At 42.9% G+C, this 16,120-nt stretch overlaps 2 protein-coding genes and 1 long non-coding RNA gene across 4 annotated transcripts in view; 2 read left to right on the top strand and 1 right to left on the bottom strand.

The window, feature by feature from the left end:
- Positions 1-128: 128 nt before the first annotated feature.
- Positions 129-8,927, top strand: abcd4 (ATP-binding cassette, sub-family D (ALD), member 4). Of its 2 annotated transcripts, XM_076970276.1 has the most exons (19): positions 129-508; positions 670-788; positions 1,083-1,210; positions 1,672-1,811; positions 1,924-2,040; positions 2,232-2,357; positions 2,677-2,727; positions 2,986-3,080; positions 3,934-4,055; positions 4,355-4,446; positions 5,067-5,156; positions 5,279-5,472; positions 6,099-6,190; positions 6,425-6,461; positions 6,544-6,593; positions 6,740-6,792; positions 6,887-6,963; positions 7,091-7,206; positions 8,716-8,927. In XM_076970276.1, exons 1-19 carry the CDS (start codon positions 477-479, stop codon positions 8,782-8,784), a joined length of 1,800 nt encoding a protein of 599 aa, XP_076826391.1. In that variant the 5' UTR covers positions 129-476; the 3' UTR covers positions 8,785-8,927. The 2 variants fall into 2 exon arrangements, with proteins under 2 accessions (XP_076826391.1, XP_076826392.1); XM_076970277.1 differs by lacking the exon at positions 129-508 and having other exon boundaries at positions 1,088-1,210.
- Positions 5,324-12,464, bottom strand: LOC143473339 (uncharacterized). The gene is made up of 3 exons (XR_013120508.1): positions 12,339-12,464; positions 10,744-10,818; positions 5,324-5,463 (listed from the first exon to the last, which is right to left on the bottom strand). It is a non-coding gene; the product is annotated as an uncharacterized LOC143473339 (long non-coding RNA).
- The window catches only part of obscnb (obscurin, cytoskeletal calmodulin and titin-interacting RhoGEF b), an 86,130-nt gene continuing 82,085 nt past the window's right edge, over positions 12,076-16,120 (top strand). Inside the window, exons 1-2 of the mRNA XM_076970281.1 lie at positions 12,076-12,214; positions 14,329-15,430. Coding sequence (XP_076826396.1) covers positions 14,338-15,430 — 1,093 coding nt within the window. The 5' untranslated portion in view covers positions 12,076-12,214; positions 14,329-14,337. The remainder of the gene's footprint in view (positions 12,215-14,328; positions 15,431-16,120) is intronic.

The raw sequence follows: 16,120 nt of genomic DNA, 5'->3' as shown, positions 1-16,120 counted from the left end.
TCTCTTGGTCATATATACAATTTTAGTATAAAATGTCTTGTAAGGTAAAACACATTGTTTAGTATCCAGTCCAGCAGGGGGCAGTAGAAAGTTTTAGGGTGCCGTTTCTCTCAGCGCTTTACAGTAAGAGAAGCTAGGTTGACACTTTTGCAAAACATAACCAAGCTAGCCGGATGTTTTCTTTAGTATAAAAACATTTATTTATTTTTTTTTCTAACTCGTGTTTCTGGTGCTTTAACATAGTGGGAGGGCCTAGGCCGATATATCCACATCACTTCAAAATTTTCAGCCGTTTGAACATGCGTTTATCAGCGAGAGTGAGGACATGTTTGTCCACGGTCACATGCCCAGTCACACTTCAGACTCTTAGGAGCGAGTTCACCGCTCCTGCCCGCCTGGACCTGGGGCAGATTTAGAGTCTCCAGTCTTTCAAAATAAAAGTTAAATTAGATTCATACTTCTTCCGTGTCGGTGCAATGCGGCCGTTGAAAAATGCCGAACAGAAAAGGTAACGAGATTTTTTATCAAGGCGAATCCTCTCTGCGAATATCTACTTCTCTGCACACCAAGGGGCGGAATAAACGGGACTATATTATATATGTGTATGCAGCATTAATCAACAGGCTCTCTGTGCTTTCCTTATTTGAATCTGATTTTATGCAATTTCAGACCAAAGGTGGACTGGAAGTTTCTGCAAAGATTCGGCAAAATTCTGAAAATTCTTTTCCCAAATTGGTTCAGTCAGAATGTGCTCATGTTTGGGACACTCCTCGCAGTCACTCTTTTAGGTAAAATATATTTTTTGTCGTTCTCCAGATGTGATTTTGTTGACGATTACGACTAGGCTACTTTCTGAAGTTTATGGAGAGGCAGCGTACACTTTAAAATCCACAGTGAACCTCAGTGTTCTCCATTAAGTCGTATTATACTAGAACGGTATCAAGTCCTTGTTTTATGTTGTTATGTAGTGCGGTCAGACGCTGTCAAAGTTATTTTGGAGTATGTAGTATATACAATATTTGATGTCAATATTTGATGTCAGTCATTGTGTTTACACCGTGGAACCTCTGTGAACCCGTTAGTTCAGATGGTGATCTATCAAGTGGGGCTTATTCCAAGCCAGTTCTATGGTGTCCTGTCTGAGAAGAACCACAGCAAGTTTCAGGAGCTCGTAGTGTTTGCTGTTCTGCTCATTCTTCTCAACTCCACCGTGAGTTCCTGTTTGTTGGTCTTCATGGCTCACTGTTTTTGAAATACTCATGGGATTAGACATTATGGTATTTACATTATCAATAGAAAAATATTAGTGACAATTTGTTGAATTGCATTTCAGTGGGAACATCAAATAAATGTGTTTTTCTCTAATTTCTATAGACTGATATTGTTTCCTTTTTTCTCTAACATTCTAACCTTTGCACTCCTGTTTATATTTCGCTATCAACTCATGATACCAATGCCATTTGATACCAGGTTGAATTGATCAATAAGGAAAGCACACTTGATTTGAGCATTATGTGACATCTGAAGTATTATTTCTTACGGATAAATAGTGCCATCAGATCATGTTAAAGTCCAAAATTAAGCTTAGTTTAACCCATGAAGATTCTTAAAATGATGTTTGCAAAGCTAACTGATACACACACAAACATGCAAAATTATGTATTGTTTCAGCTGAAAAGTGTGGAGCAGTATGTGTGCGGTCTGCTGTATGTGAGCTGGAGGACGTCTCTAACGGAGGACCTACACAGAGACTACTTCTGGGGCCGGGTGTACTACACCCTCAACGTGCTCCGCAAAGACATAGATAATCCGTAATGTAGCCTTGATGCAGCCATGTAAGTCTATTAGCAGTCTGCTATGTCTACCTGCATTCAAACCTGTGTGTGTGTGTGTGTGTGTGTGTGTGTCCCTTCTGCCACACAGAGACCAGCGGATCAGCCAGGATGCTGAGAGACTGTGTAAACAGTTGAGCACTATGGCGAGCAGGATCGTCATCTCCCCCTTCACCGTCTCCTACTACACCTACCAGTGCTACAGCAGGTGCTACAACGCTGCCTTCACCGCTACACCACGTGTTGCAGACGTAGCCTCATCCACCAACACAGATTCCCATTCTACTTGCCACTGACTCTACACAGAGCTTGTATTAGCACTGGGACCGCTGGTTCAGGACGGTGGCCGACAGCAGTTGGGGGTGTAACGCGTGTTCTGTTCACTCTCTGGACCTCCAGCACGGGTTGGACGGGACTCCTCAGTATCTTCGGCTACTTTGTGCTGGGGACCATTGTCAACAAGATCCTGATGGGACCCATTGTGTCTGCTCTCATTGAGCAGGAGAAGCTGGAAGGAGACTTCAGGTAGTCACCGCTGGTGTCAAAAACATCTTACAAGGAAAACACAGGTTTTATCTTATTCAGAGATGGTTTGGATTAGATACTGAGAGTATACAGAGCCAGATCGTCAAAGACTGAACTCTGGCAAATCATTTCTCGCATTCTTTAGTCTGACATATAAAACCAAAGGGCAGGGGCTTGTGAATTTGTTGGTCTGATTTGTCAAGCAGTTTTATCTGTGGTCGGGAATCAGCTGTTTGTCTGTCTGGGAGAAGCAGGGGATTCTCTTACGGTGGAATCAGTCCGTTGTCTCATCTGCTATGAATGGTTTGTACGCCTCCAGGTTCAAGCACATGCAGATTCGCGTGAACGCAGAATCGGCAGCGTTCTACAGGTCAGTGTGCCTGGCTCCACACCCTTGTCTGTTCCCTCTGTTGTTATGCACAGTATTGGGACTTTTGGACTTGTGGCTTGCCACATAAAACCATATATAACCATAAACTGTATCAACCATATAGAAGAAGTAATGTTGTGTGTTATAATTGTATTATTCTATATGTTTTTTTTTTTTCATTTTTCAAAGTCAAACAGATGAATTAGTAGTTAGTGGCATTTAGGGATGAGGCGTTTGTTTTGATGTTTTGACGTTTAGAGCGGGAAAGGTGGAACACATGAGGACAGATCGGAGACTGCACACACTCTTACACACTCAGAAGAAACTGATTAACAAAGAGCTTTGGCTATACAGTAAGTGATGGTCTCTTTCTGTTGCCTTAAAACCTACAGCATTCAAACACACTTCCAAAGGACATTGCTTACAGAGCTTTTACTGACATGTATGTGTTGTCTGTTTGGTGTGCTCTGCTAAGTGGACATAATGCCTGTGTGTTCTGATAACTCTGCTTTCTATATCTAATGTCCATGTGTTTAGAGTGTGTTGTATGGAACCAAATCAGTCTCACTAGATTTTGAAATTTAAATGCTTTTGAGTTTTTAGCGCTGAAATTTTGAGCATTGAAATTATGTATCTGAATTTTTTTCCTTAACATTTAAAAATACAAGTGAAAATGAGTCATTGAAAAAATTCAAGGATTGAAATCAGAGGCAAAAAATAGCGATCTGCATATAATCCTTGTGTGTGTTTGGAGGGCTCTGATTTCTGTATGTAATGCCTGTGTGTTTGGAAAGCTCTGTTATTTGTGTGTAATGCCTGTGTGTTTGGAGGGCTCTGATTTCTGTATGTAAAGCCCACGTGATGGGAGTTTTTTTTTTTGTTTTTTATTTGACTTTGGTCAGTTGGTGCAGTCATTTTGTGTGATGTCATGGGCATCTCCTCCATACTCCTTTAGAATTATGTGTACGGCAGCTCTCTGTCCCACACCAGTGATTTTATCTCCTTCTAAAATGTAACTGAGGTGATGAGGTGAACATTTTAACTACACTAGCTATTATGCTTATGTTGCTATTATGCTATTAACTATATAATAGTTTCTGCACTTACACTCTGGACGCATGGCTTTGCCCTCAGTTATATAAGTACCTTACATTAAAGCCTCTTTCTAAACCATTGTTGGTTGGTCATGTTTCTTTTGGTTTGCAGTGGGCGTGAACTTGTTCGACTATCTGGGAAGCATCCTCAGCTACGTCGTCATCGCCATTCCCATCTTCGCGGGCGTGTATGATGGGATGACCCCTGGTGAGCTCAGCGCTCTGGTCAGCAAGGTCTGTATGCCACTGGAGGTACTGGGCAGAACCCTTTCAGATCAGCTGATATTCAGGGGCTTTGATCTGCGTGATTACTATATAATAGTTCCATAAACTGCCCACTACTTATCCAGTAGATGCTAGTTGTCAATATATGCACGGCAACAGATGAGCTGCAGTATGTAATTGTAGGTTACATCAAAATGCACCTTACCTGAAGGGAAGGAAAAACACAATATTGATTTTCACAAAATTGATTCATTCAGTTATTTTACTCAAATGTCTATATGCATGGCTTTGTTTTCTTCCCCCTGCAGAATGCCTTTGTGTGCATATACCTGATCAACTGTTTCACCCAGCTGATAGACCTCTCCACCACCCTCTCTGATGTTGCTGGATACACACACAGGTGGGTGATGTAGGATACACACACAGGTGGGTGATGTAGGATACACACACACAGGAGCCATGTGAATACAACCAAGTACTAGTAATAGTTGTGTGTTCAGCTGCACTGAAATACCTCGTGTTAAATTTACTCAAATTTACAAATGTAAATTCTTCACATATGTACAAAAAATTGCGTGAACAACACATAATGCATTTGTTGATATTAGAAGTAGAAGGTCTAAAGTTGTAACCTTTCAAAACAGGTGCTGAGGTTTGAGCACAAAATTATAATAGCTTTAACACATTGAATACATTCCAGTACTAAACAAATACCCTAAACCTTCTCTTAAAATATACTTTTGCAAACATCTTACACACATTTCCTTGTTCAAAACAAAGTAAATATTTGTTCAAGGTTTTGTAAATTGTAGTTACGTTATGCATTACCCTGTAATATGGGTCACTGTGACATAAACCAATGAAGTGTTACATTCACCTCTCCACAGCTGAATATTGCTCTGATTTCAGTATATGATTTCTATGACTCATATTGTTAGTTTGTTGCTGGTTGTATTTAACAAAAGAGATGATTAACCACAGAGTCCTTTCAGGTTAGATGTTTTATGTTGCTTTTCACAGGATTGGAGAGCTAAGGGAAGTGATGAATGATGTTGGCAGACAACAGTATGATTATGACCCCGTGCTGAGGGAGACTAATGACTTTAAAAGGTATGACATAATCAGATCACGTGTGTGTGTGTGTTTGAGTGTTTAAACCAGGGTCTGCCTGCATAGCGTCCATAGCGTCTTTTGCCCCATTAAGACCCCCACCTTCTCTGTAATGGATTCAGGGACACGGGCAGCAGTGAGACTGCCTTCGTGTTGGACCGACTCTCCTTTAAGTCTCCAGTCTCAGAGGAGCCGCTGGTGAAGGACCTGAGCCTCAGGATCTGCCAGGGTTCCCACCTGCTCCTGGTGGGAAATACGGGCACGGGCAAGACCTCCCTCCTCAGGGTCCTCAACCACCTGTGGGAACCTTCAAGTGGTGAGAGAAGAAAAGGAGAAAACCAGAGAGCCAGTCAGAGTGCGGGCAGCTGGCCCCTCCCCCTTTACCTCTCCGTTACATTGTTACCCTCAGACACTTTTACCGTGGAACAGATGTTAATCAGATTTGTGTGGGGTGCGAGGGGGGGGCGTGTCCAAAAATATTCTGAAAGATTATTGAAGAACATTGCCAGATAATCTGATAATAACACCTCTTGCAGTTTGTCACCAGCACATAGTACACCATGGTGATGCATTAGAGACTCATATGATTATATCGCTCAGATTAATAAACTAGTTATTAATAACTAGTTAGTTATCTAATGCCAGTTTTAATTAATATTCCTTAATGTCCTATATTCGTAAGCCTGTCCACTTTGCCACAGCTGAGAAGACTAATGGTCAGATCAGTTGTGTTTTTAGAAGGTGAGGCAGATTGAACTCCTTTGGAGGTGGAAATGTTCCACAGTCTTAACGTTCTTCATTCTGGGCGAGCTGAGGCTCTTCCAGGAGGTCCTGATCCTGCATGGTCTTCACGTCGGGACGTTGCTCATTTGCACTGCAACACGGGGGGACACAGAATCAAGTAAGAGTCTGGTGTCAGTGGTTCTTGCCTTATTGCTCCAGGCTCTTTTGAGATGACCACATGTTTCGGGCCCAGGGGGATCCTCTTCCTACCTCAGAAGCCCTATCTAACTGACGGCACCCTCCGTGAACAGGTAAGGTGCACCTCCAAGAAGATCCCAGCTTTTTGTATACAACAATATAATCATTTAACTTCTTAGGAAGACTAAAGAGGAATTCCACAAATAATAAAAATTCATATATTAAGTAATACCTATAAATTATGAGAATTAATCACTCTAAAGGCAACCAGTTATTTATGTGTGGAGATCTTACCAATGCACCTATCCTTCATTTTTTTGATCACGCTTTGTTGAATTTGTCTAAAGGTGATCTACCCTCTGAAGGACATATATCCAGCAGCAGGTATGATGAGATTTAATTGGAATATTCTGTATCATGACCTCCTGACCTGGAGGGTTTGGGCTAATAATTGGCTGTTCTACAGGCTCTGTTGATGATGAGAGAATATTGCAATACTTGGAGCTGGCTGGGTTGGTAAGACCATCTGACTTGATTTTGTACATGTATATACTGTATTTCAGTGTATATACTGTATATCTGTGTATACGGTGTATACTGTATATCTGTGATTCTGCAGATATATAAAACTGTTGAAATCAGTTTGCATTTCTCTTTTTCAGTCCAATCTGGTAAAGAGAACTGGAGGTTTGGATGAGAAAGTCGACTGGAACTGGTGTGATATATTGTTGGCTGATCTCTCTGTTGATTTAGAGTTTTAATGAAAATGTCTAACAAATTTTGAAAGACTGTTTTTCTTCTCATCACAGGTATGATGTCTTATCCCCAGGAGAGATGCAGAGGCTGTGCTTTGCCCGATTGTTCTATTTACAGCCGAAATACGCAGGTCAGTTTTACTCAGCACATGTTAACCTGACTAAGTGAAACTGGTGCGATGTGACCGTCAGTAATACGGAAGCTCGTTTTTTCTGTCATCATGCCGATGGCTGCTGTTTCCACGGCGCTGGGGGCAGTGCTGGACGAGGCGAGCAGTGCTCTGAGTGAGGAGGCGGAGGACCAGCTGTACAGGGTGTGTAAGCACCTGGGCATGACCCTCATCAGCCTGGGACACCGCAGCACGCTGCGCAAGGTATCCGGCCCGCACACGCCCGCACACGCCCACACTCACCCGCACACACCTGCACTCACCCACACACGCCCCGCATACGCCCACACTCGCCCTGCATACGCCCACACTCACCCCGCACTCGCCTGCACACGCCCCCACTCACCCCGCATACGCTCGCACTCACCCCGCATACGCCCGCACTCACCCCGCATACGCCCGCACTCACCCCGCATACGCCCGCACTCACCCCGCATACGCCCGCACTCACCCCGCAAACGCCCGCACTCACCCGCACTCGCCTGCACACGCCCGCACTCGCCTGCACACGCTCGCACTCACCCCGCATACGCCCGCACTCACCCACACTCGCCCACTCTCACCCACACTCACCCGCACTCACCCACTCTCACCCACTCTCACCCACACTCGCCCACTCTCGCCCACACTCACCCACACTCACCCACACTCACCCACACTCGCCCACACTCACCCACACTCGCCCACACTCGCCCACTCTCACCCACACTCGCCCACTCTCGCCCACACTCACCCACACTCGCCCACTCTCACCCACACTCACCCACACTCGCCCACTCTCACCCACACTCGCCCACACTCACCCTCACTCACCCACACTCGCCCACACTCACCCACACTCACCCACACTCACCCACTCTCACCCACTCTCACCCACTCTCACCCACACTCACCCACTCTCGCCCACTCTCGCCCACTCTCGCCCACTCTCGCCCACACTCGCCCACACTCACCCACACTCACCCACTCTCACCCACACTCACCCACTCTCACCCACTCTCACCCACACTCACCCACACTCACCCACTCTCACCCACTCTCACCCACTCTCGCCCTCACTCGCCCTCACTCGCCCACTCTCACCCACACTCACCCACACTCACCCACTCTCACCCACACTCGCCCTCACTCGCCCTCACTCGCCCTCACTCGCCCTCACTCGCCCTCACTCGCCCTCACTCGCCCTCACTCACCCACACTCACCCACTCTCGCCCTCACTCACCCACACTCACCCACACTCACCCACACTCACCCACACTCAGCCACACTCACCCACTCTCGCCCACTCTCACCCACTCTCACCCACTCTCACCCACACTCGCCCTCACTCGCCTTCACTCACCCACACTCACCCACACTCACCCACACTCAGCCACACTCACCCTCACTCACCCTCATTCACCCACACTCAGCCACACTCACCCTCACTCACCCTCATTCACCCTCTCTCCTGCTCTTGCCCGTACTCCTCAATGCATGGGCCTCCTCAATCAACACAATCCAGGAAACCTGAGCAAAATCTGAACCCTCTGAAAAATAGGAACCATTTACCTTCAAATTATGACTACATTTATTTATATATTTATTCATATATTATGTTTATACAATATTCTGTATTTTTTCAGCAAAAATTAGTTTTTTTTACTACATATTGATATAACATGTAGCGTGCTTGAATTAGTATTGATTACACGATTGGCCTTTTCTTATAGCATCATGACGTCATGCTTCGACTGTGTGGAGGTGGTCAGTGGGAACTCACCAAGTTAAAAATGGACTGAATATCCCCAATCAGCCCAAATGAGGGATATTTCCTCACTGTAAGGCTTTGGTGTACAGCCTCATGTTTTGGGATATTCCACTTCACACAGCCATGTGGTGCATGTTTCAGAATACATACCAATAAAATAAAAATACAAAAGTCTTTGAAATCCTATAATTTGAAACCGAATAATTTTTTTATTTATTAAAGTTTCCAGTGTCCATGTATCGTGGCACATACACCACTATGCAAACTGAGATTGTCACCAAAATAATTAGCTAATTAAAATAATTTCTTCCCCATTCATTTAATTTTTCTTTCTGAAACCTTACTTTTCATTTTGAGAAAAACAATGTGTTTGGTTAAAAGGCTCTTAGAAGAGAATTGCCTTGATCAGCCTTGGTAGTTGGTAATTTGACTTTATTATTTCCTAGATGTTTCAGTTTTGGCATGGCGGCATAAGGCAACAATATGCAATTTATTAACAAGTAGGTCAGTAATAAATGTCAACCATTTTTGGTGTGTTTTGAACACCCTGACTTAAATTCTACATATTCGTAATTAGTACTCTGACAAATCAGGGATTTAATAATTCATCATGTGTTTGACCCAAGTTTAAGTGGCAAAATATTGTTATTCTGTTGAATTCTGGCTAACTGTACTCTAAGTGGACTGGCTGCATTCTGACTGGACTGCCTGTGCCTGTACTATGAGTGGACTTTAGTTACATACTGACAATTCTAGCCAAATTTAAATATAATAATGGAATATTATATTTGTTCACAGTTCATTTTATATATTGCATATTTTGCACCTTTTCTTACTTCAGTCTTATTTTCTATTAATTTACTGTCAATTCTGCTTCTGTAACAATTAAAATCTCCCCAGGAGGGATGAATAAAGGTGGTGTTATCTTCTGAACCTGTTTAATCCTGTTCATGGTCGGGGCCCAGGGCCTATCCCAGCTGCACAGGTCACAAGGTGACAGCCAACCCCACCCAATATGCCAATCCATCATGGGACGTGCACACCCAAGCCGATTTAGAGACAACCACCAACCACACACATCAGCACACACCTTTAGAACCAACCACACACATCAGCACACACCTTTAGAACCAACCACACACATCAGCACACACATCAACCACACACATCAGCACACACCTTTAGAACCAACCACACACATCAGCACACACCTTTAGAACCAACCACACACATCAGCACACACCTTTAGAACCAACCACACACATCAGCACACACATCAACCACACACATCAGCACACACCTTTAGAATGCAGGAGGTAACTATAGTACCCAGAGGAAAGGGGCCGAGAGGCACAGATAGAATACATAAACACACAGGCAGGCACAAAACCTCAGTTATAGAACCCTATATTGTAGAAATATAGAATTTGGCATACAAACTGCTTATTAAATTGGTTAAATCCATGCATTATGATGATGCACCCATGGGTTAAACTATTCATAACATGTAGAACTAAAAATAAACAAATAATTGAAACATTTTTCATGGAGTATGAGTATGTTGTGTGCACCCCTGATTCTTCAGCCGGACAGATGGGGGCAGTATACTTGGGATTATGCAAAGAATATGTATCAGGCATATGCTGAAAAGATTTACAACCGGCCTTTCTAAAGCAGTGACGGTTTAACTGTCTTCTTGATTCAACACCTCAGAGGAACTTCGTGTACACTGGCCAGGTTTACTGCAGAGGAAGTGTGTGAGGAAAGCTCACAAACGATTACCATAGAACATATGATATACACACAAATCATTCTGGAGTATAGTGTGCTGGCATTTAACACTGTTTTCTGACACTGCGTAAAAAGTGTTTCTAAAGAGAATATTCTCTACATTATTATTGTACGATTGTGAAAGCTGAAATATTATTGTCACTGCATTCTCATAAAGATGTTAAAGCAAGATATTGAGACACTATTAAGATAATCTTACCATAGGACATGCCATTTTCAGCACTGCAGTGGTGTCAGTCAGTTGTTTAAGGTTGTTCTGTCTCCGTTCTGTTTTCTAAAGTAAATCCAAATTGTAATATTAATACAAATAATAAGAGTAGGAATAATATTAAAAAAAATAATGATAATAAATTTTATTTATACCGAACTTTACATTTGGGGACAAATCTCAAAGTGTAACACTGCAGGTTAAAAGAATTAAAACATAATTAAAAATATGAAATAACCTATAAAAAATATAAGAAAGGTAGCAGTCCAAATTTTATGTTGGTCATTGTTTATCTGTGTGAATACATATTCCCATACTCTCTTAGGACTATGATGAATGGCAAAATTTATATATATATATATAAATTTTATATATATCCATTCCAATATATATATTGGAATGGATGAATGGATGCAGCGTGACCCTTGTAAATGAGTTGACACCTGATAAATTTTGACATGTATCTTTAAATAAAGTTGAAAGGCTTCGTTGTATAATTATGACCATCCAAATACACAGCTTGCTGTAGAAAACGTCTCAGTTGCTCGGCATTAGTTCAAAAAATAAACGAAGTCTCAAATAAGGGCAGCGTTTGAACTGGATTCAGTCACCTTGTCAACAGCCGAGGTGTGGAGCAAGCGCAGTGGCGCCGCTCGAGTTTCACGCGCTTTTAAATATGAACCAAACCGACCTGCCGCTGTCAATCAAACGGACGGCTGGGAAAGGCCCGCGCGCCCTCGTCCTGACAACAGGGTCCGCGCGCATCTCATTACCAGCGACTTGTTTATTATTTACACAAGGTGCATGTTTGTGTAAAGTTGATGTAAATTCGTCCTTAATTCGATTATTCCCTGAACATCATGGCATCAGTGTTTGGTCAGTGTTTGGCTACTTTATAGTAGCAGAAGTCATTTAGACATCACATATGAGGATGTTTAATAATGTTAATAAAAGAGAACAATCTGAGTCGCACTTTTACATTCATCACTTGATGCTGAATAAACGTATGAACTGTATGACATAACAGTTTTGGTGCCTATTATTTACCATTTAAAAACCAATTTAAAAAACATGAAATATTTGTCAGAGACAGAGCTGTCTTGTCCACTTTCTAGTCTGCCGCATATTATCATTTTCCTTTTCATGTAGTGTCTGTTATAAGTAGCAGCTGGTGGTGAAGGGACAGGTTTATTTTAGACAGGAGGCAGGACTCATGTGGGCACGTCAGCAATGTGTCATTCTGAAGGACCGCGGAAAAAAAAGAAACTTGTGTGAGTCGCAGGAGACTGAAGAATACACGGTCCATTCGCCTCGGAATAACACCACCTGCTCCTACACCGACCTCCACCTTTCTGTTCAAAAGCGGATTTAAACATTTTTTATTTCTTTTTTTTTCTTTTGGATCGACATAAACTAATAGAGCTTTCTGCATGATATGAACTGAAATAAACCTGCGGAAAAGGTAAAAAATATAAGTTTCCCTTCACCTGTGACAAAGAATAAGTTTAACCTGACAGTTAAACTGACATTTGTATTGATTTGTGTGAGCGTACTTGTTCAATAGTATTTAAAAATAAGCTACTTACACAATTAAAGTAACATGATGGGGGCTCCCTGATAGACGACAAAGGTAAACTACATTCTTGAACCGTGCTATAAAATCTGTAAAAGTCCCTTGAAGAGGCTCGTTGCTACAGTACGTGACCTATCAGCCCGTTTCTACAAATGGCGATACACTGAGACGAGGCCCGACAGCTGAGGCTATTTTGAGAGCGGCGGGTCTGGGGAGTGTGGCGTTAAAGATGTTAAATGTCAAATATCAAACCAACTCAAAAATCGAACTGTTGTTGTTGTTGATGATACATCTATCGTTTTGAAAAAAAGAAATGACTTGTATCTCGGTTAATAATTGTCTAAAGGTCATTTGTAGACTAGGGTCATTTATTTGTAAAATATAGGCTACAGTTGTTAGTACATCAGTTTTGATTTAATTTGTTATTCACTGGCCTGTATAGTTGCTAGTCTCATTTGGTAATATGGGAGATTCTGGCGTATGGCAGAATATATGGTTTGGTTCTCGAGCTTAATGAGAACAGCAGGTGAAGAATAATGACTTGAAACGACATATCAATACAGTGTTTATCCTCCTTAGGCTTAGCAAATGATAGACTAATTCAGAAAACCACATCACAAATGATAAGCAGTAACGAGGATAAAACAGAAGTCTAGTTTACAGGCAATTAATTCATTAATAGGTGTTACTGTAAGTCACAGTAATTAACTGTACCTGCGTTGTTCATTGTTGGTATTCATTCAAGCACGTAATTACACAATATCATTAACTAACCAAATCACATACATATTGGCAAAAAGAACAACAGTGTTGTGGTATTGGGCAGGTTTTAACAGTAGAGAATGTCATTAACAAAGGATCCTGTTGTGTCTAATAGTATTAGTTATTAATTTTCATTTTATATGTCGGTTCACCAAGTTTACAGTATAATGTCCAGATTTGACAGTTAGTGTACATGCAAAATAGAGGGACACCATCGCCAACTGTTAGTCTCTAGATACCTTCAGAGTGAATCATCGAGTTTACATATTCTCCCTTATAATCCCTCATAATCTGTAGTTGGAGCAGTCAGTAGGTTATAGAAGACCTCTTGAGTCTAACTGTAGGACATTAAAGAGGTCAGTTGAAAAGTTAGTAGATAAGTGGCACACTAATTGTTACTATTAATGAACTTACCGAACACTGACACCAGTATAACGTAACATAGCTATTAGTAGATAGCCTACTGAACCCAACATTATCTGTGGATAATTAGCTTATCTATTGTTTAGAACATTGAAGTGACGGGTAAGATAGGTAAGGTAATGTTTTTCATATGATTTGTAGGTTTCCTGAAGCTAGGCATGAGTGTGCTTATATATATTGCTAGTACATTGATAGGCTGGCTAGTGTATTGCTTAGAGAACGCATATAGTTCTATAAGCTAAAAAGCGAACTGCTCGAGACACTGTCATATATAAATATATATATGACAGTCATGACAACGCTGGGTAGCTGTTCTCTGTATCTGTAACTGTTTTAGATTTGGTATGTAGTGTAACTAGTGTAAGATCTTTGTGAAATTCAAAAATTGATAATGAATGCAGGCAAATGGCACTTTGTTTAGCAGTGAAGATATGAGTCTTAATTCCAACACAAAAAATTTAAAATTATTTTCCAATAGATTTTAATCATATGTTGCAATGTCTGAATGTCTGGCAAATAGTAAGAAAACCCTAACCTGATTGTTAAGGATCAAAAGCAGAAATTGACACAAATGAGCATTATTTACTATTAGTTCTTGCCATCTGAACAGATATTAAAGCAGTGTGGAGTTTGATGGTAAGTACTATTGTACACTGTACAACATATGTGGGTACACTGTGGTCACACTGGTTTGCTTTATATTTCTTCCATGTTACAAATTGTGAAGATCCATTCAAACATTGTGAATACTATTGTTTATAATAGTTGTAAATATAAATGTATAAATGTACATCGTTTTTTAATGATTGTCTCTTCAGGAGCCAGAGATGGACCAGAATCCTTTCGGCGGGGCCCCTCGGTTCCTGACCCGACCCAAAGCCTTCTCCCTCAGCGTGGGTCGGGATGCTACCCTCAGCTGCACAGTCGTGGGAGACCCTGTACCTGCTGTGACCTGGGAGAAAGAGAAGCTCCATATCACCACAGGGGGGCGCTTCAAAACGGTGGCGGACGGAGACGCGTATCGCCTCACCATCTACGACCTGACGCTAGAGGACAGCGGGCAGTATCTGTGCAGGGCCAAGAATACCGTCGGAGAGGCTTATGCCGCGGTGACACTAAAAGTAGGCCTTCCGGCAAAGGCGGTGGACCGAGCCCCCGTGTTCACGGCAAAGCCGGTCTCCACCCGCGTCGGGCTGGGGGGCGAGGTGACCTTCTTTTGCCGCGTGGCGGCCCATCCCGAGCCCCACTTCGAGTGGGAGAAGGATGGGCGATATCTAGGCGAGACTAATCGAATCAAGATCACGTCAAACAGCGAGACCAGCTCCCTGCGCATTCAGAGTGTCAGGAACATGGACGCGGGCACCTACACCTGCCGCGTCCAGAACTCCGTGGGCCGCGCCCAGTCTGTGGCCGTTCTGGCGGTGGACGCACAGGACGCGCGACTGGTCAGCGTCGACAAGAGCACCTCCCTCCTCTCGCATATGCAAAAACGCAAGGAGGAGATGAGCAAGGACATCTCCTTCTACCGCCTGGCGGACGGCTCCTCCGTGACCTCCTCGTCCCTCGCTAAGACCGGGGAAGACTTCAACATTTCGGGGCTCGTCTCCGGTCAGGAGCAGCGAGCGTCGGCTTTGGGCGGCAGGCTGCCGAAGGGCGTCTTCACCCGAACGTGCATGGTGACAGAGGGCAAGCACGCCAAACTCAGCTGCTTTGTGACCGGCCACCCCAAACCCCAGATCATCTGGAGGAAAGACGGGGCCAACATCAGCGAAGGCCGCAGACACATCACGTATGAGGACCAGGCGGAGAATTTCATCCTCAAAGTCCTATACTGCAAGCAGACCGACAACGGCCTGTACACCTGCAATGCTTCCAACATGGCCGGACAAACCTACAGTGCCGTGCTGGTGATTGTGAAAGGTGAGCCATTTAGGTTTTTACATTTACTTTGCTGTGTAGATAATTATTCTTTTTAGATATTTTTAGATCATCAATCCAGAGTCTGGGTATCTGTCTGACACCAGTAACACTCCAGTATCAAAAGCGTGGTGTTTGTAAATTGAAACTAATTTGCGTTGAGCCACTAACTGCTTGTGGCCGGTATCAAACCCAGTTTGCTGGCCAAACAAAACCACAGTGCTTCATTGCATTCAAATGCTCATCAAGGCGGTGGACTGAGAGGCTGAAGTAGCCGGAATGTCTCGGCAGAAAGGGGACTCGCTAAATACCTGGACCTAGAGATCACTGAAGATCGTTGTATCTTTGTTTTTGGACCAAGTTCATTTTAAATATGATGTAAAATAAACACTTAATGTGAGTTTGTGTGAGAAAAGGGGTAATAAAGCAGAAACTCCACGGATGTTCACACTGGAGTGGCCGTAGATGCGTGGGGTTGCAGGGTAGTCTTGTTTCCAAAGACCTCAGAAAACCTGGTAGGATGCATAGAGTTATGAAAGAAAATCTGGATACTTGCTCCCAAAGAAGTAGTTTCCACATGATCTTTTGGTTCTGGAGAAAAGTCAGAAGGATCAGATTAATCCGGTGGAGCACTACAGGAAAGGGAAGAGCAGGTTTCAAAAAATCTGATTAAGCAAGAGTAAGCAAGAATAT

The sequence above is a fragment of the Brachyhypopomus gauderio genome, chromosome 13, assembly GCF_052324685.1.
Source record: "Brachyhypopomus gauderio isolate BG-103 chromosome 13, BGAUD_0.2, whole genome shotgun sequence".
In the NCBI taxonomy this organism is placed as follows: Eukaryota; Metazoa; Chordata; class Actinopteri; order Gymnotiformes; family Hypopomidae; genus Brachyhypopomus; species Brachyhypopomus gauderio.
Note: the sequence above shows the minus strand (reverse complement) of the source record. Positions and strands in the feature narration are given on the sequence as shown.

What these genes read in the sequence shown, in the direction of transcription:
- abcd4 (XM_076970276.1), top strand. Translation starts at nt 477, where the DNA reads ATGCGGCCGTTGAAAAATGCCGAACAGAAAAG. An exon ending in ACTTGGAGCTGGCTGGGTTG is followed by an intron (nt 6,594 to 6,739) that starts GTAAGACCATCT and finishes TCTCTTTTTCAG; the next exon opens with TCCAATCTGGTAAAGAGAAC. An exon ending in TTTACAGCCGAAATACGCAG is followed by an intron (nt 6,964 to 7,090) that starts GTCAGTTTTACT and finishes CGCTGGGGGCAG; the next exon opens with TGCTGGACGAGGCGAGCAGT.